The sequence below is a fragment of the Moschus berezovskii genome, chromosome 26 (genome assembly GCF_049115385.1).
Source record: "Moschus berezovskii isolate FMDL1 chromosome 26, NW_MosBer_1.0, whole genome shotgun sequence".
Taxonomy (NCBI): Eukaryota; Metazoa; Chordata; class Mammalia; order Artiodactyla; family Moschidae; genus Moschus; species Moschus berezovskii.
The window spans coordinates 11,356,758-11,384,085 of NC_142485.1; the positions used below are offsets into that span (position 1 = coordinate 11,356,758).

Genomic DNA, 27,328 nt, shown 5'->3' on the forward strand with positions numbered 1-27,328 from the left:
CATGGTCTTCAAGGCACTTCCATACATACTGCTTAACACGATCCTCAAATCAACCCTGTGAAACAGGCATGGCAGGGGTTATTAATTCTGTTTGAAAACCAGAAAATGACACGATGAATAACTGTATATTAGCAGATTTAATCAGTTAGATATAAGAGACAAAAACCTGAAAAGACACAAATGACTGAAACTGACTCAAGAGGAGACAGAAAAATCTGAATAGACCTAAGACGTATAAAAGAGACTGAATTAGTGAATTAAAAACTCCCCATCACACACACAAAGATCTGAACCAGGTTGGTGAATTTTACCAATCATTTAAAGGATAATTAACATCAATTGTTCACAAACATCCAAAGACTATAGGAAGAGGAAACACTTCCCAATTCATTCTATCAGGCCAATATCACCCTGATGCCAAAATCAAAGATATCACTGAAAACACAAAACCAAAAAAACTACAGACTAATATTTATTATTGAAAATCAACACAAAAATCCTCAAAATACCAGCAAACCAAGTCCACCAACACAAAGGCATGATTTACTCCAGGAATACAAGGGTGGTTTAACATCTGAAAACCATTTAGTGCAACATATCATAGCAATATAACGGAAGACAAAACCCATATAATCATCTCAATATACGTGGAAAAAGAATCTAACAAAATCCAATGTTCTTTCATAATTAAAGAAAAAAAATTCAACAAATAAGGAATAAAAGGGAACTTCCTCTGACTTCCCTGGTGACCCAGTGATTGAGACTATGTGCTTCCGCTGAGGGGGCATGGCTTCGAGCCCTGGCTGGGGAAATTCCACATATTGCACAGTGTGGCCAAAAAAAAGGACTTCTTCAACTTGATAAAGGACATCTACGAAAATTCCACAGCTAATATCATATTTAATAGTAAAAGATAATATCATATTTAATAATAAAAGCTGAATGCTTTTACCCTAAGATCAAGAAAGAGATAAGAGTAAGAATATCAGTTCTCACCACTTCTATTCAAAATTGTACTTGAAGTTCTAGCCAGGTTGATTAGGCAAGAAAAAAAAATGCATCCAGATTGGAAAGGAAAAGTAAAACCATCTGTATTTGCAGATGACACAACTTTTTATAAACAGAAAGTTCTGAGGAATCCACCAAAAATTATTATAATAAATGGATTCATCAAGGTTTCAGGAAGGATCAATATGCAAACATCAACTGTATCTCTATACTGCAATGAAAAATCCAAAAACATAATTATGAAAACAATTCCATTTACAGCAGTATCAAAAAGAATACTTTGAAATAAATTTAACAAAGGCAGTGCAAGAAGTGTTCTATAAAAATTACAAACTACTATTTGAAGAAATCACAGAAGATCTAAATAAATGGAAAGGCATTCCATGTACATTTAATATTCTTAGGGTGACAATCCGCCCCAAACTTGACTATCGTTTGAACACAATCTCTATCAAAATTTCAGCTGACTTCTTTGCTAAAATTAACAAGCTGATCCTAAAATTCATGTGGAAATGTAATAGACCTGGAATAGTTATAACAACTTTGAAAAAAATATAACAAAGTTGGAAGACTGACACTTACTGATTTCAAAACTTACTATAAATCTATGATAATCAAGACAGTGTGTTTAAGGAGACATATACAGATCAATAAAACAGAATCAAAAGTTCAACTCTTAAATCTCTTGCCAACTGATTTTTGTCAAGAGTGCAAAATTACATAAAAAGGAGGGAATAAAGTCTTTTCAACACAGTGCTAGAGCACTGGATGTCCACACGCAAAGTAACGATGCTGTACCACTTCTTCACAACGTGAATAAAAACCAGCTCCAGACTGATCAGAGGCCTAAATGTCAGTGTTCAAACTATTAAACGTTTTAGGAGGAAACACTGTAGTAAATCTTAAATATGACACCAAAAGCAGGGGAAAAAAATGACAAAAATGAAGTACCTAAACTGAGCCCACCAGCAGTAAAAACGTTTACACTTCGAATGCTGTCACCGCAAGAGTGAAAAGACAACCCACAGAATGATACAAAATACTTACAATCAGATACCTTACAGGGGACTTGTATTGAGACTACATAGTACTCTTTACAATTCTCTAAGATAAGCAACCTAATTAAAAAATAGGTAAGGGATCTGGATAAACATTTTGCTAAAGAAGATACACAAACAGCCAAAAAGTATGTGGAAAGCTGCCCAACATCATTAGTCATTAGGGAAACACAAATCAAAATCACTGAGAAACATCACTGCACATTTATGAAGTTGAAAAGTGAAGTGAAAGTGAAATCACTCAGTCTTATCCGACTCTTTGCAACCCCATGGACTGTTGCCTACCAGGCTCCTCCGTCCGTGGGATTCTCCCGGCAAGAGTACTGGAGTGGGTTGCCATTTCCTTCTCCAGGGATCTTCCCAACCCAGGGATCGAACCTGGGTCTCCAGCATTGGAGGTAGACGCTTTAACCTCTGAGCCACCAGGGAAGCTTTATGAAGGTGGATACAGTCAAACAGGTAACGAGTGCTGACGAGGATGTGGAGAAACTGAAAACCCCCATATACTCTTGGGAGGGATGTAAAAGGGTGCAGATACTTTGGAAAACAGTGTGACAGCTCCTCAAAATTAGAAAAACTTACCTTATGACCTAGCAATTGCACTACTAGGTATACAGCAAGAGAAATGAAAACCTTACACCCACATAAAAATGTGAACAAGAATGTTCACAGCAGTATGATTCATAATAACCAAAAAGTGAAAACAACTCAAATGTCTATCAACCGATGAATGGGTAAATAAAATATGGTTTATCCAGAGAATGAAGTATCAATCAAGAATTAAAAAAAAGAATGAACTACCAAGATATATGCTATAACATGGATGAACTTTGAAACACATTACAGTAAGTGAACAGAACCAATCAGAGAAGATTACTACATACTGTATAATTTCAATTACATGAAATGTTTGGAATAAATAATTATATTGAGACATAACACAGTAGATGATCAGTTGCCTAGGACTGGGGGTGGCAGGACAATGGGGACATGACTGCTAATGGGTACAGTATTTCTTTGGGGTGGGTGATAAAACATTCTTAAAATTAGGTTGACGTGATGGTTCAACTCTGTTCATAAACTATATACCCTTTCAATGGTGAACTGCATGCAAGTGAATTATATCTCAATAAAACTGCTTACAAAAGAGAGAGAACAAAGAGACTCAGAGCGTAACAGGGTAGAAAGCATGTCCTGCAATTCCTACAACATGTTCTATTACACCACAGACTTACACTTCAGAAAATGCTTTAAATAGTCTGTTATGCGTGTCCCACACTTAAGAGAGCTGGTAGGGCTCAGCATCACATCAATTTGGGATTTCAAATTTTTCTTAAGGAAGCCTACCATGTGCTAGATAAGTTCTTTTTACAGAAAGAGGTGAAAAAAATGACATCACTCTTCTTTCCTGTAACAGATGTAGCCAAGGATAGGAAGCATCTTAAAGACATGACAACTGGCAAGCTCAAAAGGCTTTTGGTTTTGTTTGGGTCGTGGGGGTGTTTTTTTTTTTAATTCTTTATTTCTTGCTAACATTTGCCTTCTCAGACCTCCCTCACACATTTCCTTGCTAAAACTACCTACTGGCTGCTAAAACATCTGGGGAAGCCAAGGAGGCTAAGGGGCCTGGGGAACAGAAGGCAGCCAGCCCCCTCCAGACTGAGGTCGACAGGGATCTTACCCCAGATTCCCTCTGTGTCCCCAAAGCAGAAACTGAGCGCCCAAGACAGAGCTGAGCAGACGTCTGACATACAGGACCCCCTGCCGCCTGATAACCTTTCACACAGAAAAATGTGGACAGAGGAAGCGGCGCTACAGCCGCTCCGCGCTCCTACCCACAGGAGGAACACCTGTTCCTCACTTGACCCTTTCCCTGTGAAGACTCCCCTCCTTTCCGTGTCTTCCCTCCCACCCCTGCTCTCCCAAGTTTGAACCAAGGTGGGGCTTCAGAAGGGAAGCAAGGGGCTCTGATCTGAGAAGGCTGTTAATAAGGTACACAGTCGCATTTAGGCAAGTGTCCAAAACGTGACCTTTTTCTCAGTTTAATGTCTCTGAGTTCCTAGTCCCTCGAATTCCCCCAAAGTTGAAATATACTTCATATATGCATGCTCTTAGCCACTCAGTCCAGGACGTCAGCCTTAAAATGGAGTAGAAGTGGACACAGTGTATTGTCCACAGGATAACAGGACAAGAAGGCCTCTTCCAGGACTGCCAGGTAGACCCCAATGGTATGGGCTTCAGGACTCATGTTCCCAACAACCACGGGGCCCCAGGTCACCCAGAGCCTGGGCGTAGTGAGAGGGGTCCAAGTGGATGAGTCAGAGCGGGAAAAAGCAGAACAGCCTCTGAGGTACGCGGCAATGTTAAGACGTCACTACTTAACAGCAGAAAAACACGGCCAACACACACAGACACCCATGCCCGAACCCAGACAACAAACTGTCTAAATCTCCTCTTCCCTGCAAAACCAAACAAAAATATCACCCAGGAGCTGAGGGTGGGGTGGGGAATAATTAATTCATTTGCTTTTTGTAAGTCAGGGCAAGGTGCTGGAAGCTTCTACCTCCTGAGAGAGGCTCACTCTAACATGCAAGACACAGCAGGTAAAGAATAATCTGGAAAGCCATTTGATAAACTGGAAAAGCTTTGTGCTAAGGAGGAAGAAAATACCTCAAATTTCCAAATGAGTGCTCAGTGCTGCTTTATTTAGAAAGAGACCCAAACCCTCCCCTCTGAAGGCCAAGGTTACCATAAGAGGGTGGGGCCCATAACCAGGGCCCCGCCCTGAACCCAAGCCTCCTTGGAAGTTGAGCCAATGACAGGTGTGTCTTCTCTTTGCACTCAGGAGGTGCCCTGGGTTTCTGGAACCACCTGGATTTGTTTAAGGCTGCATTTCCAGTAGAGTCGAGACCCCCCCAAAATGGACAGAAGCCCCGGAAGGCCCCACAGAGTCATCTGCTCCCCATCCCCAGCAGGCAGCAGGAGCAGAGGAGCAAGGGAGCATGTTAACAGACGGCTCCTCCTCGCAGAGACCTGAACTTCACTGCAGTTAAACCACCACAATGCGCCTCTTCAGAAATCATTACGAGAGCATTCACAACACCAACTGCCTCTCTCGCAAAGTAGCAACCGCCCACACTGAGCTGGGAAGCTGACGCAGGATAGAGAGAAAGAGGGAGAACGTTCGACAGGAGAGGAGCCTCCAGACAGAGCGACCAGACGCCTCTGCGGCAGGACAGGAACCGTGGCCGGGGACTGCGTCGCTGCTCCTGTCCTTCTGTTCCTGTACCTAAGAAGGGCGGCAGGGGGCTTCCCTGGCGGTCCAGTGTGTAAGACTTTGCCTTCCATCACGGGGGGTGCTGGTTTGATCCCTGGTCAGACAGCGAAGATCCCATATGCCCAACGCCCAGAAAACCAAAACATAAAACAGAAGCAATATTGTTAAAATTCCACAAAGACTCTTAAAATAGCCCACATCAAAAATTTTTTTTTAAAAAGAGGGGCAGAAGGAGAACCAGAGAAGCAGAGCAAAGCAAGAGCGTGATGGCAGGCAGCCTCCAGGGCGGCCCCCGGGAGTCCCACCTCCGGGGATTCACACTCTTGGGCCCGGGTAACCAAAAGGATACTGCAGAAATAACAGAGTATGGCTTCTGAGGCTGTCAGAGACACCACAGCTGCCATACTGGAAGAACACTCAGGCAACCCCACAGACAGAGCCCCACCGCACAGTAAAGAACTGAGATCTTCCACCCACCGCCAGCACCAATGTGCCAGGCGTGGCTGAGGAGGGATCCTCCGGCTCTGGTCAAGCCTTCAGATGACTAGGGTCCCAGCCAACGCCGGGACTGCATTCTCACCAGGAACCCCAAGCCAGACCCCCCAGCTGGGCTGCTCCCAAGTTCCAGACCTCTGGAAACAATGTGAGATAATAAACATCCAGTGGCTTGAGCTACTACCCAGTTTCGGAGTTATCTGCTATGCAGCAATCAGTTCAGTTCAGTTCAGTTGGTCATTTGTGTCTGACTCTTTGAGACCCCATGAATCACAGCACGCCAGGCCTCCTGTCCATCACCAACTCCCAGAGTCCACCCAAACTCATGTCCATTGAGTCGGTGATGCCATCCAACCAGCTCATCCTCTGTCGTCCCCTTTTCCACCTGCCCTCAATCTTTCCCAGTATCAGGGTTTCTTCAAATGAGTCAACTCTTCGCATGAGGTGGCCAGAGTATTGGAGTTTCACCTTCAGCATCAGTCCTTCCAATGAACACCCAGGACTGATCTCCTTTAGGATGGACTGGTTGGATCTCCTTGCAGTCCAAGGGACTCTCAAGAGTCTTCTCCAACATCACAGTTCAAAAGCATCAATTCTTCAGCGCTCAGCTTTCTTCACAGTCCAACTTTCTCATCCATACATGACCACGGGAAAAACCATAGCCTTGACTAGACGGACCTTTGTTGGCAAAGTAATGTCTCTGCTTTTTAATATGCTGTCTAGGTTAGTCATAACTTTCCTTCCAAGGAGTAAGCTATGCAGCAATACCAGCCTCTTAAGAAGCTCCTCCTTCTACCCCAAAATGGGTGCAAAGTCCCAGGAGGCTGCACACACCCCCACGCACCTGCCTCTCCTCACCCACACAGGACTCACAGGTGGAGAGGGAAGCAAAGCGACGGCAGAGGCTCACAGTGTCTTTTTATTTCTCACGGATGAGCAGACACTGAGCACAAAGGAAGCAAGTGTTTTTAACCCGAAAGCACTGCTTACCCAGTGATGCTTTTACTGATGTCTAAATTGTACTGTAAGCTTCTGATGTTCAAAATTCCTAAAACACATTTTATCCTTCATACATCATATATGCTAAGTTAACATGTGCAAAAGATGTAACCTCTTGATGATTTTTTTTCACAGTACATCATTTTACAAGATACTAAAGAACATGCTTTCCCCCATCACATACTCTGTCCTGGCAACATTTTAAGAATTTTTCATTTCCTCTGATAAGTCATTTCCTAAGGCAGTGAAGAGACAGAGATGCATCCATTCCCTGCAGAGAGAAGCTGGGTGTGTGATCTTCAAAGCTGAATTTACGGGAATTCCCTGGGGGTCCAGTGGCTGAGACTCCGTTCTCCCAACGCAGAGCTAGATCTTGGTCAGGGAACTGGATCCCACAGGCCGCAGCTAAAGATCCCGCAGTCAAATAAAGAAATCTTCCTTTAAAAGTTGAATTTATGACCCCACTGTACTAGTAGCAGTATAGGCTCCGTTTCCCAATTTTTAGACTGGAAATCATGTGTAGTCTATTTCAGAGCATCACTGTTATGAAACCAAATAAGATGCTGAAAAAACATGCATTCAGTACACATGAGAAACGCAGCTGGGACAGAAAGCTGGCGGTCTGTTAGGTCGGAATTCTGCAGTGGGAGAGCTGGAGATCAATAATTTGCTGTTGTATTTCCAGCAATGACACAGGGAACAGGGACTGGCCAGGACAGTATCTGGATCTGCCAGACAGAACTGCCAGATCACATTTTTCCACTTGTGAGTTAATGAGATACTCCACTTGGTTACTATCCTCTTGCCAAGTCTGGCCATCATCAGTCTAGGCCCTGGGGATCTGATTACGTTTGTGCAAGCCCATGAAATCAGGTTCATGTACGTGAAGGTGAGGGTGAGACCCTGAACTCACCAGCTGCAATCCCTTCCCAGGCCCAAGGTTAAACCGTTCCTGGGCACTTCAGCGACCCCTAGTTATCAAACCCTACAGAGACGGCTCTTTGGGGCGGATAAACCACGGTCTTCCTGTCACTCACCGGAGCTCAGAAGACTGTGGCAAAACGGTATACTCTGCGAGGGCTCCCTGTGAACAGCAGTATCACTAGTCACTTGAGAAAGAAACTATGACTGCTCTTCGAATGTGTTAAACGGCTTCAGACCACATCCATTCTGTAGGTGGAGCACTGTTGCGGTTGTTCAGTTGCTAAATCGTGGCTGACCCCTTGCGACCCCATGGACTGTAAGTAGCCCACCAAACTCCTCTGTCCTTGGGATTTCCCAGGCAAGAATACTGGAGTGGGTTGCCACTTCCTTCAGGGCATCTTCCTGACCCGGGGACAGAACCCGAGTCTCTCGTGTTTCCTGCATTAGCAAGCAGGTTCTTTACCACTGTGCCACCTGGGAATTAAGTGGTAGCAATGCAATTCAGCAGGGCTGCCCCCTCAGTATACCAGAGAACACACCTCCACCGGCGGAAGCTCTCAAAGGAAGCTATACTGCTTTATTTGGGGCTCAAGTGAGCCCTAAATTGGGAAGTGCAGGTCTGAGCTGAGTATAATCATCACGATATTTAAGAAGGTCTTGAATTCGCTATTCACCTTAGAAGAATAATAACTACTTTGACAGTTACTAAAATAAAATATTCATTTCCAGCAGGCAGGCTTTGCCCCTGCCCCCAAGTTCTTTATTTCATACTCTCTGAGTCTCTGCTGGAAAACGATACTCTTCCCCCAAGCACCTCCTCGGGTGGAGCACCACAGAGGCAGGGGTGCTCCTCGCACGGCTCCTCTGCTGTTGCTGTTGTTTAGTTGCTCAGCCGTGTCCAGCTCTTTGTGACCCCATGGACTGAGGCCCACCAGGTCCCTCTGGCCACGGGATTCTCCAGGCAAGAATATTGGAGTGGGTTGCCATTTCCTTCTCCAGGGGATCTTTTCAACCCAGGACTGAACCTGTGTCTCTGTGTTTCCTGCATTGACAAGCAGATTCTTTACTGCTGAGCCACCAGGGATGCCCACGTGGCTCCTTTACGTTATTATAAAATAAAGCAACACAGCCACACGGCCTCATCCCATTTACTAACTAGTGGGAATTTCCAAGCTGAGAGCTACAAACATAAAACAGGGTGAGGGGGTATGGGATGGAACTGTATCATGCTGCAGAGGTTTATAAGCACATTTCATAATACTATGAAGTAGTGTAATATAAAAACTTACACTGTGAAAGAGCCAATAAAATGAGAGCATTAACCTGAAAAGTTGTTGAAGGAGCCACTGGGGTGAACTGTTAGGTAACATGAAGGGTCCTTATTGGTCGCATTGTGTGTGTATATTAGTCGCTCAGTCGGATCTGACTCTTTGAGACCCCATGGACTGTAGCTCGCCAAGCTCCTCTGTTCATGAATTTGTCCAGGCAAGAATACCGGAGTGGGTAGCCATTACCTTCTCCAGGGGATCTTCCTGACCCAGCAATTGAACCCAGGTCTCTTGTATTGCAGGCAGATTCTTTACCATCTGAGCCACCAGGGAGGCCCATTAGTCCCATTACCTCTGCTGCTGCTGCTAAGTCACTTCAGTCGTGTCCGACTCTGTGTGACCCCATAGATGGAAGCCCACCAGGCTCCCCCGTCCCTGGGATTCTCCAGGCAAGAACACTGGAGTGGGTTGCCATTTCCTTCTCCAATGTGTGAAAGTGAAAAGTGAAAGTGAAGTCGCTCAGTCGGGTCCAACCCTTAGCGACCCCATGGACTGCAGCCTACCAGGCTGCTCCATCCATGGGATTTTCTAGGCAAGAGTACCCCTGCAGTAGGAGCCTGGAAAGGGTGTCAAACTAAGTCCCTAGGAGAACCACACTCACAGATTTGACTAGAAGACTTCAATGTTTGCATATTTGCTTATACAAGTAGCCCAAAGCCTTAGGATCAAACATCTAAGACTCAGATTTTAATAAGATCTCCCTTCTAAGTCTCACATAGGTACAATCTAAACCAGTCAACCATACAACCTATACCAAAAATACACCAGAGCAACAGTCAAATTACAAATTCTCAAAGACCCAAAGTTACATTAGAAACAAAAGTGAAAAGTCTCTGCGTTTGTACTTGTATTAAATGATTGCCAAATTCTCCCCATTCTTCCCTAATTTCCTTTTTTCTCATATCTTTCGTCGACTGAAAATTAAGTATGAGCCAGACTGAAACGTCATTTTGCAAGGAAGACAAATAGCCAGCCCAAACCAGTCTCTCCTTGATGCCGTCCCTGACCGTTCAGGCCTACAGGAACGGCACCCAGTACCCACAGTTCATTTGCTAATTAATCAGCTACAGCCTTGTAGCTTTTTTTAAAACTAAAGTTCAACTATAAAGGTCAAATTATAAAGTACTTAAACTTTATCATTTTACCAAAATCATCGCAAGTGTGGATCAAGGTCAGCAAACTTCCTGTAAAGAGCCAGAGAGTAAATATTTCAGGCATTTGCCTCTGTTCTGAGTATTCAATCTGCTGTCTTACTGCAAAAGCAGCCAGACTACCTCTAAATGCACAGCTGCGTTCCAAAACGCATGAGCCCTAAAACTTGAACTTCATATACTTTTCACACAAAATATTGTTTTCCACCATTTAAAAATGTAGAAACAGTTCTCAGCTCTCCAACAGAACAGTAACAGGTAACGGCTGGCCTATGAGCTATTGTTGGCTGATGCCTAATTTACACTGACCCAAACTATGTCAACAAACAAGTCGGCAGTCCCCAGAGGCCTCTGGCAGTAAACACCTATGGACTGACCCGGTTTATCTCTCTCCTGTTCTGGACTACCTTATGTGTTTGGTGTATCTAGTCATCTAATCAACACATCAAACAGGGTAACTGTTCCAAGGGCATAGAGAGCTTCAGTGTAAATTAAAATTCCCTCTCTCAAAGAAAGGTAACAATTTGTAAACAAAGGCTTGTGTGTTTGTGTGTGCCGGCTGGGGGAGGCTTCAATTAACAGAGGACAGCCACTGCCGCTTTCACTTTTATAATCTAAAACATGGGACAAAACCACAGTCCATCAGCACTGGAGACAAACAAACGATGAACTTGAGGCTGTACCTCTCAAAAGTCCCTTCCTAGGCGATATCTCCTTACTGGTACATCTCCCAGCAAAGAGAAAGAACAGTAACATCAGCAACTTAAACACCCTTTGCAGAGCTGATAGATCATCCTGCCAGAAGACAGAGGCTTACGATCTACACACGCTGTCCCCCTGCATCAAAGATGAACCATATTATTAGGGGGCTTCCCACGTGATGCAGTGGCAAAGAATCTGCCGGTCAAGGCCAGAGATGCGGATTTGATCCCTGGATGGGGAAGATCCCCTGGAGGAGGAAATGGTAACCTGCTTCTGTATCATTCTTGCCTAGAGAATCCCAAGGACAGAGGAGCCTGGTGGGCTGCAGTCCACAGTATCAAAAGAATCGGACACAAGTGAGCAAAAGTGAGAATGCACACCACCTTATCAGGAGTCAAATATCAACAATTTTTAGAAAGAGAACCTTCCAGGCTGAGAAATTAGACTTCAACATTTAGACTCCAGGAATTTTTGCCCACTGATATCTTTCCTGGTCAGACCTGTGCTCTGGTTGTATTTTTATACTCACTGTGTACGCATGACAAGGCCATCCACAGACTCTGGACAAGGACTGGTGTTGGGGAGAAGAAGCCCCAGAGGGCAGGATACTGCCAGGCTGATGGGGAATCATCCTGTTATTTAAAGACACTAAATGGCAAGACTTCATCATATGCAGTGCATTTTTCCCGGTTTGTACCGCCTGCCACTTTCATGGTCCACAATCCTGAGTACTCCACTGAGCTTTCTTGATCCACGCTCTCAGCTGCATCTGACTCTTTGCGACCCCATGGGCTGTGGCCCACCAGGCTCCTCTGTCCATGGGATTTTCCAGGCAACAATACTCGAGTGGGTTGCCATTTCCTCCTCCAGGGGATCTTCCCAACCCAGAGACCGAACCCACATCTCCCACATCTCCTGCATTACAGACGGATTCTTTACTGCTGAGCCATCAGGAAAGCCCTTTCTTGGTCCTTGACTCTCTAAAAGGAAAAATTCTAGAGAGACCAAGGAAAGAGAGTATGAGTGACCAAAACTTGTAAAAATGAGTCAGTGGCACCGGAAGGACCAAACAATTGGGTCTGTGTGGTTCTGGGCGCCTGGGCCATACTGGCCTCCATTTAATTAGCGAAGACTCTGTCAGGATCAATCAGACCACCAGCTGACAGGATGGTGAGGAGGCAGGCAGCCCAGGCTGAGCAATTCAAAGAGGCTTTCACACTGTCTCGTGAGTTTTATTTAAATTTGAGGGGAAGGCCTCAGAACAGCTCTCTCAGGCATTCAAATCTCCCTTCAGATCTGCCAGTCTTGAGAGAAGAAAGGGGAAGCTATGAAGCAGCATCTTCAGCCAAGTGGCACACACAAGTCCTCTAACACGAAAAGCTGCCTGTTCCCATGCGGTCTCTGCCTGAGCTCATGGTAAAAAAGCGGCCCAGGGCCAGCGGAGGGAATTTTCAGCAGGGCAACACAGTATGGAGCTCACTATTTATTGCTTTATTAAAAAAATTTTTTTGGCCACACCACGTGGCGTGCAGGATCTTAGTTCCCTGACCAGGGGTCAAACCCGTGTCCCCTGCATTCAAAGCATGGAGTCTTAACCACTGGACTGCCAGGGAAGTCCCTGGAACTCATGACTGAAAGCAAAACCAAATCACAAAAAGCTGGTAAACATTTCCCCAGTAAGTCCAGCTCCATCACGAAATCCAGCACAGACTTCCTGTGACCTCCCCGGGTGACCTGTGAGGAACTTCCTAAGCAAGGAAATATGATAAACCATTGGGAGAATAAATTCATGACCCGATCAAAAATTAGGTTAACAGGGTAACTGAAAGTTGGCTGTACTTTGTCACTGCAGGTGACAGTGACATTCACTGGAATAGAGAAAACACAGGAAAAGGACATGCATCCTGGAGTCCCTTCTCCAGACAGCAGCCAGCTATCCTTTGGAAAAGGAAGCGAGAGCAGTCCCTCTGTTCAAAGCCCTCCTGTGGGTTGGACTATATTCTCCCCAAAAGATAAGCTCAAGTCCTAACTCCCCACGCCTGGGAATGTGGTCTTACCTGGACATAACAGTTGAACCCTGAACAATGTGGGGGTTGGGGTGTCTACCCCCAACCACTCAGCACAGTTGAAAACACTCCACATCCATGTTTCTATATCCTTAGATTCAACCCACCGTGGACCGTGTAATACTCTAGGACAGTGGTCCCCAACTTTTTTGGCACCAGGGACCCATTTCATGGAAGACAATTTTTCCACAGCCCAGGGTAGGGGATGGGGAGTGGTTTCGGGGTGACCCAATTGCATCACATTTACTGTGCACTTTATTTCTATTATTATTACATTAGATCCACCTCAGATAATCAGGTATTAGATCCTGGAGGTTGGGGACCCCTGCTCTAGAACATACTTAGTGAAAAGGAAATCTTGTGTCAAGGGGACCCGCACAGTTCAAACCCATGTTGCTCAAGGCTCAACTGTAGTTATCTCTGCAGATGTAATCAAGGTAAGAAAAGGTCGACTTAGATTGGAGTGGTCCCTAAACCCAATGACTGATGTCCTCCTCAGAAAGCCACACGAAGAAACAGAGACACACAGTGAGAAGCTGAACAGCTAAGATGGGAGCTTTGCTGCCACAGGCCAAGGAACACCAGGAATCGCTGGTAACTACCAGAAAGTAGAAGAAATAGGGAAGAATTCGTCCCTAGAACCTTTGGAAGGGGCCTGCCCTGCCAACACCTTGATTTCAGACTTCTCGCCTTCAGAACAGAGAGAAAACCAATTTCCATTGTTTTAGGCTGCCCAGTTTGTGGCATTTTCTAAAGGCAGACCTTCCGATCTCATTCAGAAGGAAAAATGAACGTCTTGTGACAACAGGACCCAGACAGCCTCCTATCTGGCTGACTCCGGCTCCCGGCCTGTTCGCTGCTGCAGTCACCTGGGCCTCTTCCCTGACTTCCAACATACTGCCCGCCCTGGGCACTTCCCTCCCAACCCCTCCGCCTCAGGCTGGTGCTCTCAGTCCTTCCCAGGAGCCATGCTCTCTGCTGGAAGAGTCCTCCTCAGGAAACTGCACAGATGTCCATTCTCCTTCAGGACTCTGCTCAAGTCCCCTGATCAGTCAGGTTCCCTACCCCATCTGCCTTCAGCATCTCCTACCAACCCTCTCCCAACTCTGTTCCCCCTTCCCCTGCTGAAGCAGGGGCCAAAGCTGAGAGGTGCACGCATGCGTGATAAGTGCTAAGTTACTTCAATCTTGTCTGACTCTTTGTGACCCCAGGACTATAGCCCACCAGGCTCCTCTGTCTATGGGATTCTCCGGGCAAGAATACTGGAGTGGGTGGCCAGGCTCTCCTCCAGGGGATCTTTCCAACCCAGGGATCGAACCTGCATCTCCTGCATTGCAGAAAGGTTCTTTACTGCTGAGCCACCAGGGAAGCCAAGCTGACAGGTAGGTACATTCTGCTTAATCTCTGAAAGGCCCATCTCCCTCCATGTCGCTGGCCTGCAGAGATGGGGACTGTTTTCACTGCTGAATCACAGCCATTCTGAACAGCTAACTGCCTGTGATCAGGCCAGGTGAGATTTTACTCAGAATTGGCTGTGGGACAAAAACGTTTTCCCCTAATCGAGAGGAACAGCAGCAGCCTCTGCAGATGAAATGCAGGCTCAAGGTTGGGCTCTGAGGGCAGCAGGGCATCTCCATGCCAGGCTTTCTTGGGTGGACTGAGGCTCACCACCATCCCTGGTGGAAGCAGAGGCAGTGAAGAACTTTGACACCGCCTCTTAAGATTCCTTCTTGTCTAAAAAAATTCAACTCCTACCTATAATTCTTGTCTCCAGCCACACCCTGGAGAAAATGCGCAGCCCTGAGAAATGTGTGAAGCCAAATCTAAACACACCTCCATCCCGACATCACCACACACATTTTTGTTTTTCAGGGCCCAGCAGGAATGTCCTAATAATGATAATTTCATACTGCAAAATGTACAACCTACTTAGAGAAGAAAGATTCTGGCTTCCACACTTGGAAAAATACAAACAAACAAACCATTTCAAATATGCCAGGAGCTTTCAAATAGCTCCTGCTCAGTAAGGAGACAACCCCCCACCTTTTAAAAAGGCCCTGCGTTAACACTTTTCCTTCCCTTATTTACATTTTCAAAACTTTAAACAACAGCAGTAAAAAAAGGCAGAACAAGGGAAGTCTTTCCTTACCTTGGGTCTTGGCCCCGGAGCCTGCCAGTCCGAGGTGTGACTCACAGGATTCCTTGAGAGGGGATCGGATGGGCGTTTCAGTTTCAGGGGTCTCAAAATTACCTTCAGAATCCGAGCTGCCAAGGGGGAAAAATGAGGAATTACCACTTTCAACGGTATTTCCGACACCCCTTTACAGGCTACATCTCCACAAGGTCCAGTATTTTTTGCTAATTTTGCATCCCGCGCGGGGGTCCTCAGTGTGGACGGGCCCGGGATGGGGGTGGGGGGTGCAGTGCTGTAGCAGCGCCCTCCTCCGGCTTCCGTCTCCCTGAAATCTCCTCCATCCTCCGGGGCCTTTCTCCAGCAACGTTTATTTCCGAGGTCATCCTTCCCTCTGACAGCCCCCCAAAAGCCCCTTCAACAGACTCCTTTTCTCACAAAAGCTCTTTGCCAGAGACTTAAACATTCAGATCGCCCTCTCAGCCTAAAATCACGAAGCCAGTTTTCGCCACGAAACCCTTTTTCTGGAGTTAGGCCTCTCTCTACCTGTTTGCAAGGCACCCGGCCAGAGGCCGAGGACGCTGTCACCTGCCTCCCGCAGTCACACGGGTTGACAGCTCAGGAGAGACGACCGTTTCTCCCCCAGGGGCCAGGGGGCCCGGCATCACGTGACCTTCTTCACCAAGGCTGCATTTTCGGGGACACAGGGGAGCCCCAGGAGGGCCTGGGAGCGACTTCTTCCCCGTAAGGAGGGCCCCAAGTGCCAGCGGGTGTGATCCAGGACTGTGTGTGTCTGTGTGTGTGTCCAGCGGGTGTGATCCACGACAATGCGTGTGTGTGTGTGTGTGTGTGTGTGTTTGTGCAGGGGCGGGGGCTGGGGTCTCGAAGCTTAGAGAAAGGGACCGAAGCACACGGGGATGCGGAGAGACTGCAGATTCTGGGTTAGGTTCAGAAAGCTCACACTGAAACGAGGGAAGGAAAACACCCGGCGGGAGGGCACAACGTCCTGAACTTCCGACTGCACAGCCGGGACCTGGTTACAGGCAGGGGCGGCAGCACTGCCATGAGCACGGTTAACGCGGGTGGCGACCACACACACACACACACACACACTCACAGGCGCGCGCGCGCAGAATGAGCCGCGGATGGATGGATGGATGGATGGATGGCAGCGCGTCCCCATCTCGGCAGCAACGCGTGTACTTGCCTGAAACTCAAGGATTTGGTCTCGGCTTGCGAGTCCTCGTCCTCGGGGTCGCCCTCGGGCCCTCCGGCCTCGTCCTCTCCGGCGCCCCCGCCGCGCACCGCGGACCACGTCCATCTCGCCCACTGCACGGGCGACAGGATCTGCCAGGGGCTGAACGCCATGCGCGCGGCTCCGGCGGCCCCGGCTCCCGGGAGGAGCGGAGCGGGGACGGGAGAGCGCTTTTTCCTCCCTTTCAAGATGGAGGGAGCCGGTGACAGGCGCCCGGACGCGCTTCCAGCGGAGGCGCGGATGTGGTTTCACGGGCGCCGTCGGGGGCGCGGGCGCAGCGCTTCCTCTCGGCCGGCCGGCCGCGCGCGGCTCCCTCCTTCCCGAACGCGCGGCCGCAGCCCCTCCTGGGGCCTCCTCGGGGCGGGGTGAGCGGAGCCCGGGTCGGCGGCTCGGCCTCGGCGGCCCGGCGTCTGCGTTCCGAGGGGCCCGGCGCCCGGCGCCCGCCTCCCGCCTCCCGGCCGGCCGGCCGCGCCTCTGCTGCCGCGGAGCCGCGCCCCGGGAGCCGCCCCCTTCGGGCCGTACCACCCGCGCGCGCGGCGAGGGGCGCCGGCGGAGGCGGGGCCTCGGAAGCGCGCGGCTCAGCGGCCGGGCCCCCCCCCGCCTTCGCGCCGCGGTGGTCGCGCCCGCGCCGCGGGGGAAGCGGCTTGGCGGCTGCGACTCCGGAGGCGGCGACAGGCCGCGGAGCCGGGCGCCCTGCACGGCTCTGCCGGATTCCCGCTTTTCCGAGTCGGCGCACGCTGGGTGTCCCTCCTTCCGTTTATGGTTTCATCTTGCTGCTGCCACTTAATGGCGTTGGTGATACAGGCTCGCAGAGTTCAGCCTCTTATTGTAAAAACAACAACTTTTGAGGCCGCTGTTAACGGCGTTTTCCCCTGATAGAACGCGTGGGAAATTCACCCGTCACATCCCTCAGCGGTGGCACAAGAGTAGCCAAGGGCTGGAATTTTTACATGCTTTTTTTCGCTCCCCAGTCTGCGCTGATGGACGCGCCGTGGCCAGGTCTTGGGTAAAGGGTACTAAATGACACTGAAATTACAGCCTGATCCGTTTCCCATTCTTTTTTTTTTTTTTTTGAGGCTTTCTTTTCATAACTTCTGAATCTTCGGTTTTTGACTCCTTTTGCTGCTTCGAAAGTCAATCAACAGGCCTGGTGATTTCAGCCTTCAAAGTTTAAAACAAACAAACAAACAAAAACAACTATGTTTGAAGGGAGAGGGAAGCAAGTAGCAGAGCTGTCCTCGGATTTTCTTCAATTTCATTCCAGAAATTCTGCTTAGGGACGGTGCCTCTCAGAGTCACCAATGCACCAAGCGAATCGATTGCCTCAGCCGACTAGGCTTCATGATCTCCGTGCATGGATAAAGGCGTTTCTTATCCTACTCTTGATTTTCACAGTTGCCGGTTCCCACAGAAAGAGCAGCTCCAGAATTAAGAACAAAGGCTGACACTGCCAGACAGACGTCTTCCCCTGAAAGGGGTTGGCAGACCTTGATGAATTATGACTGCCTTACAGATTTTGATAACAAGAACAAAAGCAAAAATGATGCAAGATAAGGCCTGGCGGGTGGGTCTTAACCATAACAGGAGGGCAGGGGTTTTGCCTGACGTCTAGACAAGAGGGCTGGGGTGTCTGGATACTTTACGATTCATCCAGCTCCCAGAGATAAACACAACAGTTTTGATCGTTCTGGAGACTACAAAGAAATAAGCAAGAGTTGTTTTAGGTCTACAAGAAATATGCCACAACACTCTACCACTGTCTGTATTTTTAGGTTTATGGCTCACCACACAACCCTTCAGATTATAAGGTTCCCCAGGTTCCTGGATCTGACACAAGTGTTTTGTTGCTTGGAAATGATGTTGTCCATATACATCAGTGGGCTTCCCTGATGGCTCAGGGGGTAAAGAATCTGCCTGCAATTCAGGAGACGTAGGAAATGTGGGTTCAATCCCTGGGTCAGGAAGATTCCCCTGACAGAGGAAATGGCAACCTACTCCAGTATTCTTGCCTGAAAAATTCCATGGACAGAGGAGCCTAGGGGGCTACAGTCCAGAGAGTCACAAAGAGTCGGACAGGACTGAGCAATTCAGCACACACACACATATACATCAGTAATTGTCATATACCAGGTCCTGTTCATTCTTACTGCTGAATGTTCTCGAATCCTTTCATTCCTCTGCAATTCCATTATGATTCCTACAGTCCCCATTTTTCGTAGATCCTCTGTAAATGTCTCCCAACCACTTCTACCTCTGAGGGTTTTTCCAGCCCAGGTCACCCTTGCCTGGCTGATCTGTGACTCCGACTCTAGCCTTGCTGTTCCTGCTCTCCTCTGCTCCAGCCCTTCATAGTCGTAGCCGTAATCCCTACAGAATTGGTTCTGAACCTTTACTATGTCCAAGAATCATCTGTGGCCCTTCTTTAAAAATCCAAATCCGGGGGAGGTCCTTGGTGGTCCACCAGCTAAGACTCCAAGCTCTAGGAGCAGGAGGGCTGCAGTTCGATCCCTGGTCAAGGAACTAGATCCCACATGCCGCAACTGAGACCCAGTGCAGATAAATAAACATTAAAAAAAAAAAATAAGACAAGCACTTGGACTGGAAAAAAAATTTTTTTTTAATCCAAATTGCCCCAGCAGGTTCTAGAAATCTGTATTATGACCAAGTGTCCTGGGGAATTTTTTCCACAGGATAAATTTGGGAATGATGACTAGCTTGAATTGACTAAATGTTGCTTCTGGAACAATTTCCCTTTTGCCTACAGTGTTTTGCACACTCTCCCCCCCACCCCCACACTGACCTCAAGCCCTCAGACCTTGAAGGTCCAAAGACACCAGCGCAGGTGTCTCCTCTGGGAATTCTCCCTGCTTTCTACCATCTCTATAGCCTGAACATTCATAGAGACTCTCACTGTGGCTCTGTGGTAAAGCATCTGCCTGCTATTGCAGGAAACATGGGTTCAATCCCTGGGTTGGGAAGATCCCCCAGAGGAGGGCATGTAATCCACTCCAGTATTCTTGCCTAGAGAATCCCATAGACAGAGAAGCCTGGTGGGCTACAGTCCATGGGGTCGCAAACGAGTCAGACACCACTGAGCGACTAAACAACTATTAATAGTTATCACCAGGACGAGAGGCATACATGAGGACGTCCCAGGACATAAGGTCATCCTACACACTGTACATAACATGTTTGTTTACATGTCTTTCCCATGTCTGAACCATAAACTTCTAAACAGTAGGGGCCACATCGTAGTTATGATTTATTTTCATTTGCCCAGAGATCAGTACCAGACCACACTGTCAGTAGGGTGTTGAATTAATGTGCAGGAAAGGAATATTCCAGTTTACAAACAGACCTTCTAAGTTTGGCTGCTGCTGCTAAGTCGCTTCAGTCGTGCCCGACTCTGTGCGACCCCATAGACGACAGCCCACCAGGCTCTGCCGTCCCTGGGATTCTCCAGGCAAGAACACTGGAGTGGGTTGCCATTTACCAGAAATTCCTAAAGCCTGACTCTTCCTGGCAAAATCAAGATTTTGAGCCAGCCTACAATGGAAACCAGACAAGTGATGGCCCCAGCAAGACAAAAGCTTATACAGAAATTTCTTGAAATTGGAGAAACAAAAGCTCAAGTTTCTGAAAATCTGCAGACTCCTGGACTTAATGGGAACAGCAATAAAGTATTCAATAGCTTGAATTAATTTTATTGTCTAGAAGAACAAATAATGAGGCTGATACATCAATTTTCCTATAACTCTGGAAAGAACGGGCAGTGTTTGACCAAGAAGGTAAATCATATCAGTTTGCTGCTACGCCCTTAGCTTCAAGGACTAGAATGTCTGCAAAAGGAATGTCTTTGTTTTGGAAATGACCGGAAGCACAGGAAGGGCCCATCTGTTCCCTTCCTTCCTCTGCTTCTTGCCCTTCACAGAAGCTTTGGGTCAATACTCCATGAAAAGCTAAAATGAAACTCCTTGAAACATCCACGGGGTGGCCGGGGCAGATACACACCTTGCCACTAATTAATGCCCCAGAGGAATCTGTGAAATGGGTCTCTTTGGTAAAAAATAGAATAATATAGTAAGCCAAGTCTACACAGGCAAACAACTATCCATTTGTATTGCACAGCTACTGCGAGAATGTCGGAGGTTGGAGGGGGGTGGAGGATGTGGCAGGAGGGGAGGGCAGGGGTAGGGCGGGGCCTGACCGGGAAGAATTCCTAAACCTAATTAAGGTGGTGGTGGTTTAGTCGTTCAGTCAGGTCGCCCACCAGGCTCCTCTGTCCATGGGATTTTCCAGGCAAGAATACTGGAGTGGGTTGCCACGCCCTCCTCCAGGGGATCTTCCCCACCCAGGAATTGAACCCAGGTCTCCTGCATTGCAGGTGATTCTTTACCGACTAAATCACCAGGGAAGCCCATTAAGGACTAGATCTTAACCCATACTGATCTTGATCTTGCAGCAGGGCGAGCAAACACAGCTCCCTTCCTGGATAACGTGTCGGACATGACTTAGCAACTAAACAATAACAACAAATCTTTCACTTGAGAAGTATCGGAGCTGCGAGCAATCCACGCACAATGGGAACCCTTTCACAACAGAAGGAAGAAAAAACAGCTACTGGGAACAAAACCTTTCTCGACGGCCAGTGAAGCAAGAAGGCCGTGTGTGTGAGACGATGTTCCAGGAGAGTATGAGGGTGGCTCCAGGGTGGCAACAGGGAAGTCACAGAGTTGAGGTCACCTCCGAGAGAAGAGAAAACTCAGGCAGGCAGGCAGGCAGGCAAACCCACCAACTTATCTGTATTGCCTAACAAGTTACAAATTCGGTGAGCAAAAGATACACCTAACTTCAATTAAGATGAAATGCCAAATGGAGGGATTCCCAGGTGGCGCTAGAGACAAAGAACCTGCCTGCCAATGCAGCAGATGTGGGAGACACCAGTTCCATCCCTGGGTCGGTAAGATTCCCTGGAGGAGGACGTGGCAACCCACTCCAGTATTCTTGCCTGGAGAATCCCATGGACAGAGGAGCCTGGCAGGCCTCAGTCCATGGGGTCACACAGAGTTGGACACGACTGAGCATACGCACGGCAGATTGATGAATGTCATCAAACCGGAGGAGTGGCTCTAAAGGGCTGAGAAAAGGCACTGGCCCATATGACTCGAAACATCTGATGGGAACTAGGTATAGATGACTCAGTAGAACCTTGACAGACATCTCCCCTCCCCATCCTGCTTTTGAGAGCCACCTCGTTCACGGAACACACGACACAGCGGGGCGTTCCCGGTGTGTGCTCACCCCACCAGCCCCACCGCTGGATGGTCTCATCTCACCCCACGCACTGAGCTAAACCCCCTCAACCCTTTGCTTTTCTCATCCTCAATTTGCTGATGAGGTAACTGAAGCAGAAAAGGCAGTCACCGGCCTAAAACTGTGACACGGGGCTGACTCGGGAGCCTGGTCGCCTACCTTTCAGTACTCTTCTTGAAGAACGCAGAAAGCACTCGCAGCCACTTGGCCGCCTGAGATTCCATCAGTGGGACACTACCCAGTTTCTTGCTGCTGCTGCAGTCTTGGCTTCCCGCTTACCTGGCCAGGGCTACAAAGTCCCAACTAGGAGTACCTCACTCCACCCACGAAGAAATGCCATTGCCAACTAAGGCATCCGAGGTATTCAAGTTAAGTTCAACATTACAGTCTTAAACCTTGCAAGATCCAATGTTATTCTTTACCTGCAGGCTACAGAATCTCAAACTTCCCTCCAACATGTCCAAACCAGGGGACTTATATTAATACTATGCATTTATACCAAAAATTACATCCTAAAGAGAACCCTCTTTCTCATTTTTTTTTTAAACAGAAAACCTGGATTTATGTCCACAGCTAAGATACTTGAAGAGCTCCAGAAAGATGAAAAGGGATCCAGATTGCATCCATTAAAGTCTTGGCCAAGCATCCCACCTAGGGGACCTGCTCAAAGACGCTTGTCTAGGCTCTGCTCTGGTGAACGACTCTCGTCAGATCCACTTTCTCACTGATTTTGTTCTCTATCACTAGAGCAAAGTTTGACTTCCCCAGAAAGTATGTCATTCCGCCTAGATCACAGTCAGACGTACCAGAGAACATGACAGAGTTACACTATGGCAGCTTTCAGAGAAGTGGGAAAAGGAGCAGATATATGTTATGATGTTTACACACAACTAGTGTCCTGGAGGGGCTTCCCAGATGGTGCTGGTGGTAAAGAACCTGCCTGCCAATGCAGGAGACACAAGAGACGTGGGATCAGTCCTTAGGTCAGGAAGATCCCCTGGAGGAGGGCATGGCAACCCACTCCAGTATTCTTGCCTGGAGAATTCCATGGACAGAGTCCATGGGGTCGCAAAGAGTCGGACACAACTGAAGCAACTTAGCATGCAGCGTCATGGAAGAACCCATTCTGTGAGGTTTCTTGCTCATCCCCAGCAGATGTCATGACTATATGTTTACTGACTTTATAAGAAAGTTCACTTTCACTGGAATATAAGAGTACTAGAAAAACAGCTGTTGAGTACAAAAGATATAAACAGACTTAGGTCAATCAGTCCGTTCTATGTGAGGAAAATAACCCAAACGTTGTCACCGATCCTTCACCAACTACCACAAATCTACAGTTGAAAACAAACACAAAAGACCCATTGAGAGCAGTGAACTATCTTCAAATTCAGAAATACCTATCCTAATAGATAAAGGTTTTTCCTGCTAAACAACATCACTGCAATTGCAGAGCCTGTTCAACAGGTATATCAGAAATACTGATTTGGCACATTTTGTTTACTTCTGTGGAACTTACATTCTTTTTAGAAGGTGAAACGTTAGAAAAGGTCAGAGATCTCCAAGACAGAGAGCTTTACGCACAGAACCTTAGACAAGAAACCCATCTGAAACCCTAAGTTGTTGATGAGTTTAAGTTTCTAATAATACACATTGCTCCAAATCTGAGAGATCTACTTCATGAACCTGTGAGGGGAGACTGGAATTGAGACTGGCTGGAGTGAAGGAGGCTGAAGGAATTTGGCAAACCTGGGGAACCTAGGAAATTAAAATAGAATACCATTCCTTCTTCTGTTTTGATTCCCTCTCTTCTACCTTACCTCCAAAACAGAATAAACCTCCCCCAATAGACTATCTATGAGACTAGAAGATCATTGGTCAGATGGCCTAGATTTTTCAAGATCATCCTGATGTCAGATATTCCATCCACCATCCATTTTCATTTATGAAACATTGTCACTAAGTAGTTAGAAGGTACAGGGACTTCCCTGGTGGTCCAGTGGCTAAGACTGCTCTCCCAGTGCAGGGGGCCTGGGTTCGATTCCCGGTCAGGGAACTAGACCCTGAAACTAAGACCGAAGCTCCCATGTGCCACTGCTAAGACTTGGCGCAGCCAAATAAATAAGTTCTGGAAACAGAAGAAGAAGAAAAGAAGTTAGAGGGTACAGACTGGGAGGGAACTTAGAAAGGGCAGCAGAGATTTATTGTAGGAGGATGGGAGAAGGGTACGTACTCAGAAGAAAGAATAAAACCACATAAAGGTTTCCAGAGTAATTGGGAAACCCACTCCACCGAAAGGCTCACTCTGGACATGAGTGGGGATTTCATCACAGGACTTCGTGTGTTTGTGGCTGAAAGTCTCATGTTTCTCAAAGACAAAGATAGGAAGCTAACAAGCAAATTCCAAGACATGGTATGCAGCCTCCTCTTACTCCTGGCTTATATCCTTTTACAGTAAAAGTTTCCCTGCCGTAAGTTGGCTCTGAAACTACATGTATGTGGAAATTCAAGGAGACTGTGTCCTTTTATATCTCTGCTATAGTACAAAGCAGCGAGAAAGGAAGTCTGTCCTTTCTGTGGGTGTTAACATTTGTGAAAGTGCCAAATATTAACACATTGCTCATTTTCCTCACTAATAAACACAAGCTAAGTGACTAGCTGAAAGTCAAGAAGGGGATTAGTTCTGCATGACATTTAGAAACATTGATGTAGAAACAGGCATATCCTGGTTCTATGAAACAGAACAAAAAGCCCAGAAAGGTAAGATATCTTACCTTGTCTTACAGGTAAGATACAGGACTTTGTTATATGTTAGAGGAGAGGTTACAATACAGTGGGGAAGGGAAGATGACTTAATTCGTGGTTAAAGGACTAATTGGTTGGCAATGGGAAAAAGATCACATTCAACCCTTACCTCAGAGCATATACCAGGATAAATTCCAGATGGATTAGATGGCTAAATAGTACAAATCAAACCATGGGGAGAAAACCATCCAGAAGCAACAGAATCTGCCAGAGCTCTGTCGGAAGGCTGACTGTCCAAACTTCGGAGTAATTAACAAAATAACACACAAAATAATGAGCGGAGATTTGGCTCCATAAGAAGAGGAAAACTCCTAATTTCTGCCTTCAAATTAAAAGGCAAATCAAGAGACATCCCCGGTGGTCGACTGGTTAAGAATCGGCCTTACCATGCTGAGGACACAGGTTCAGTCCCTAATCGGGGAACTAAGATCTCATAACCATGGGGCAACTAAGCCCACACACTACTAGAGAATCCACGCATGACACGACTAAGATCCAGTGCAGCCAGATAAATAAATACACATTTAAAAGGCAGATCGACAGGCTGAGGAAAATAGTGGCAACCCAACGCTGGCACTGTTATTATCTAAGGAACTCAGTAAGAGCTCCCCTCTCTCCTCCCCTGAGCACTCACTTCTTTCGAGCAATCTTCTGTCTGAATGTCTTTCTACTCTGAAGAGACCACAACACAATAAACAAAAATCCACCAAGTTTGCGGGCTTACAGACACCCCATATCTACTCTCAAAGGAAGGCGCCCCCTGATGGGCCCTTCCCAGCACTGGTTCTTAACCTCTGGACCACCAGGGATGTCTCTTGATGAGCTGGTGAGGTCTTTAGCAGAATTTTCTTATAAACCACGACATTATTCCCTTAAACTGCCAAGGGAAACTAACATTCATGAGAAACCGGGCTAAATTCTGGTAGATTACTGGTGCTGCCCTCTCTACTCTGAATCCCACTTGTGGCCTCTAGATGGGATCCTAGAAAAACTGGCAGAAGCCACCTAAGGGTGGCAGTTCTCACCAGAGTCAGCTCTTCCAGATGCGCCTAGAATATCTTTTAAAAAATCTGTTTATTTATTTGTGGCTGTGCTGGGTCTTCGTTGCTGCACGTGGGCTTTCACTAGTTGAAGCCAGTGGGGGCTCCTCTCTAGTTGCGGTGAAGAGCTTCTCGCGGCACTGGCTCTTGTTGCAGAGCCCCAGCTCTAGGGCGCATGGGCTCAGTAGTCAGGCACAGGCTTGGGTGCTCCGTGGAATCTACCCAGACCACGGAGAGAACTCGTGTCCCCTGCATTGCAGGTGGATTCTTAACCGCTGGGCCATCAGGGAAGTCCAAAAATAAAATACCTTCTGTGCCCTCTTTGGAGGTACCTCTTGAATCTAAGCGGTTGTTCAGTACGGTCAGAAATATTTACTGTTTGTCCCAGGTGACAGCTACGAAGTATCTCTGTGGTCAGAAACTGGCCACGTTGCAGAGCCTGACAGAAAAACTTTTAGGCCTGCTTCCCTAAAATAAAACTGTGTACTCAGAAGGAAAGAAAAACCTTCTAAAGCCCTTGTAAAAGGATTTATAGGTGGATCGACCTATGATATCATTTAAGTTGCAGCCCAATTCCTCAGGAATTAAAAGCAACTGTCCTTCCCTTACATATCTTTGAAAAACCAGAAATTCTGTTCCAGCAACTCTTATTTAGGTCATCTCTTTAAAATACCAACTCCAAGGAGGCGATTCTTATCAGAAGGAAAACAGAAGGGATAAAAGGTATTTTGAAACTTAGGCAACTGAAAAATCCTAAAGGTCTTCTCCATAAATATTAATAAAAAGCTTTAGCCATCTGAACAGGTCACCTTAGGTTACTGCAGCTGTTGGAAATATAATTTGGATCCAGTCTGTTTTATACTACCTGATTTATGGCTAAATCTTTCAACAAAAGCTATAAGGTCTCTACTGACATCTGTCTGTGGGTGTGATGTCTATGTATATGTGTTGCACGGTATTATCCACCTTCAGATGGTATTGCTAAAATTAATTTGTAGAAGAGCTCTATCTAATTGACTTGAAGAGAATAAAGCACTTGTATATATGAAGGATACCTACAACTTGCAGACATATGATAGAAACTAACTCAAATATTTTTCAGGTTTACTTGATCTGAGAAAATCTTTGGTAAATAAAGTCTAGTCTAAATTTGTTGGATAGGTATGTCTTCAGAATTACCAGCATTAAAATAATGTCAAAGCACATTATCCTAGTTGCGTTCATTGGTTAAAAAAAGTTCATGTTATCTCTGATATGAAATTTGTCAGCAAGAAAAATAGCTTGGGATGATGGCTGATTTTGTCAAAACATCTTATGAAAGTTCTGTGTTTAGTCTAAACATAATTATTGAGAACAGGAGAAATAAATAAGACACTGCAGAATAAAATTTTTATGTGAATTTTTGAAATAATTTCCCCAAATATTTTTGGTAACCTGAAACCTTCAAGTTTTGCCAAGTTAAATTAAATGGTGGATAGTTATCAAATATCTAAATCATTTCCAAATAAGACAAAATAATTATTGAACACAGATTTGTCCATTTGGGGATTTCTTCTACAAAGGAACTGAAGATATTTGGGTTTATTAGTAAACATGTTTTGTGCCACACTAAAAAATTTACTATGAGCACACATTTCTACAGATTATAGAAAGCATTTATACACAGACACATACACAGAGTATTTACAAAGAAGGTTCACAATTGTTTATCACTTTATTTTCGCTAAAAATTAAGGGTTTTAGCAGCCATGAAATTAAAAGATGCTTGCTCCTTGG

General features: G+C 46.6%; 1 protein-coding gene across 7 annotated transcripts in view; it reads right to left on the reverse strand.

The window, feature by feature from the left end:
- Positions 1-27,328, reverse strand: part of TACC1 (transforming acidic coiled-coil containing protein 1) — a 93,324-nt gene that overhangs the window by 44,473 nt on the left and 21,523 nt on the right. For 2 of the 7 annotated variants that reach the window (XM_055416627.2, XM_055416625.2), the window contains exons 1-2: positions 16,347-16,653; positions 15,158-15,273 (exon numbers count right to left, since the gene is read on the reverse strand). The exons of 1 other annotated variant lie outside the window; for it this stretch is intronic. In XM_055416627.2, the coding sequence (XP_055272602.2) occupies positions 15,158-15,273; positions 16,347-16,507 (277 nt within the window). In that variant the 5' untranslated portion in view covers positions 16,508-16,653. Of the gene's footprint in view, positions 1-15,157; positions 15,274-16,346; positions 16,654-27,328 lie in introns of those variants that run through there. 4 more of the 7 variants (XM_055416628.2, XM_055416626.2, XM_088832501.1 and 1 more) reach the window with 2 other exon arrangements.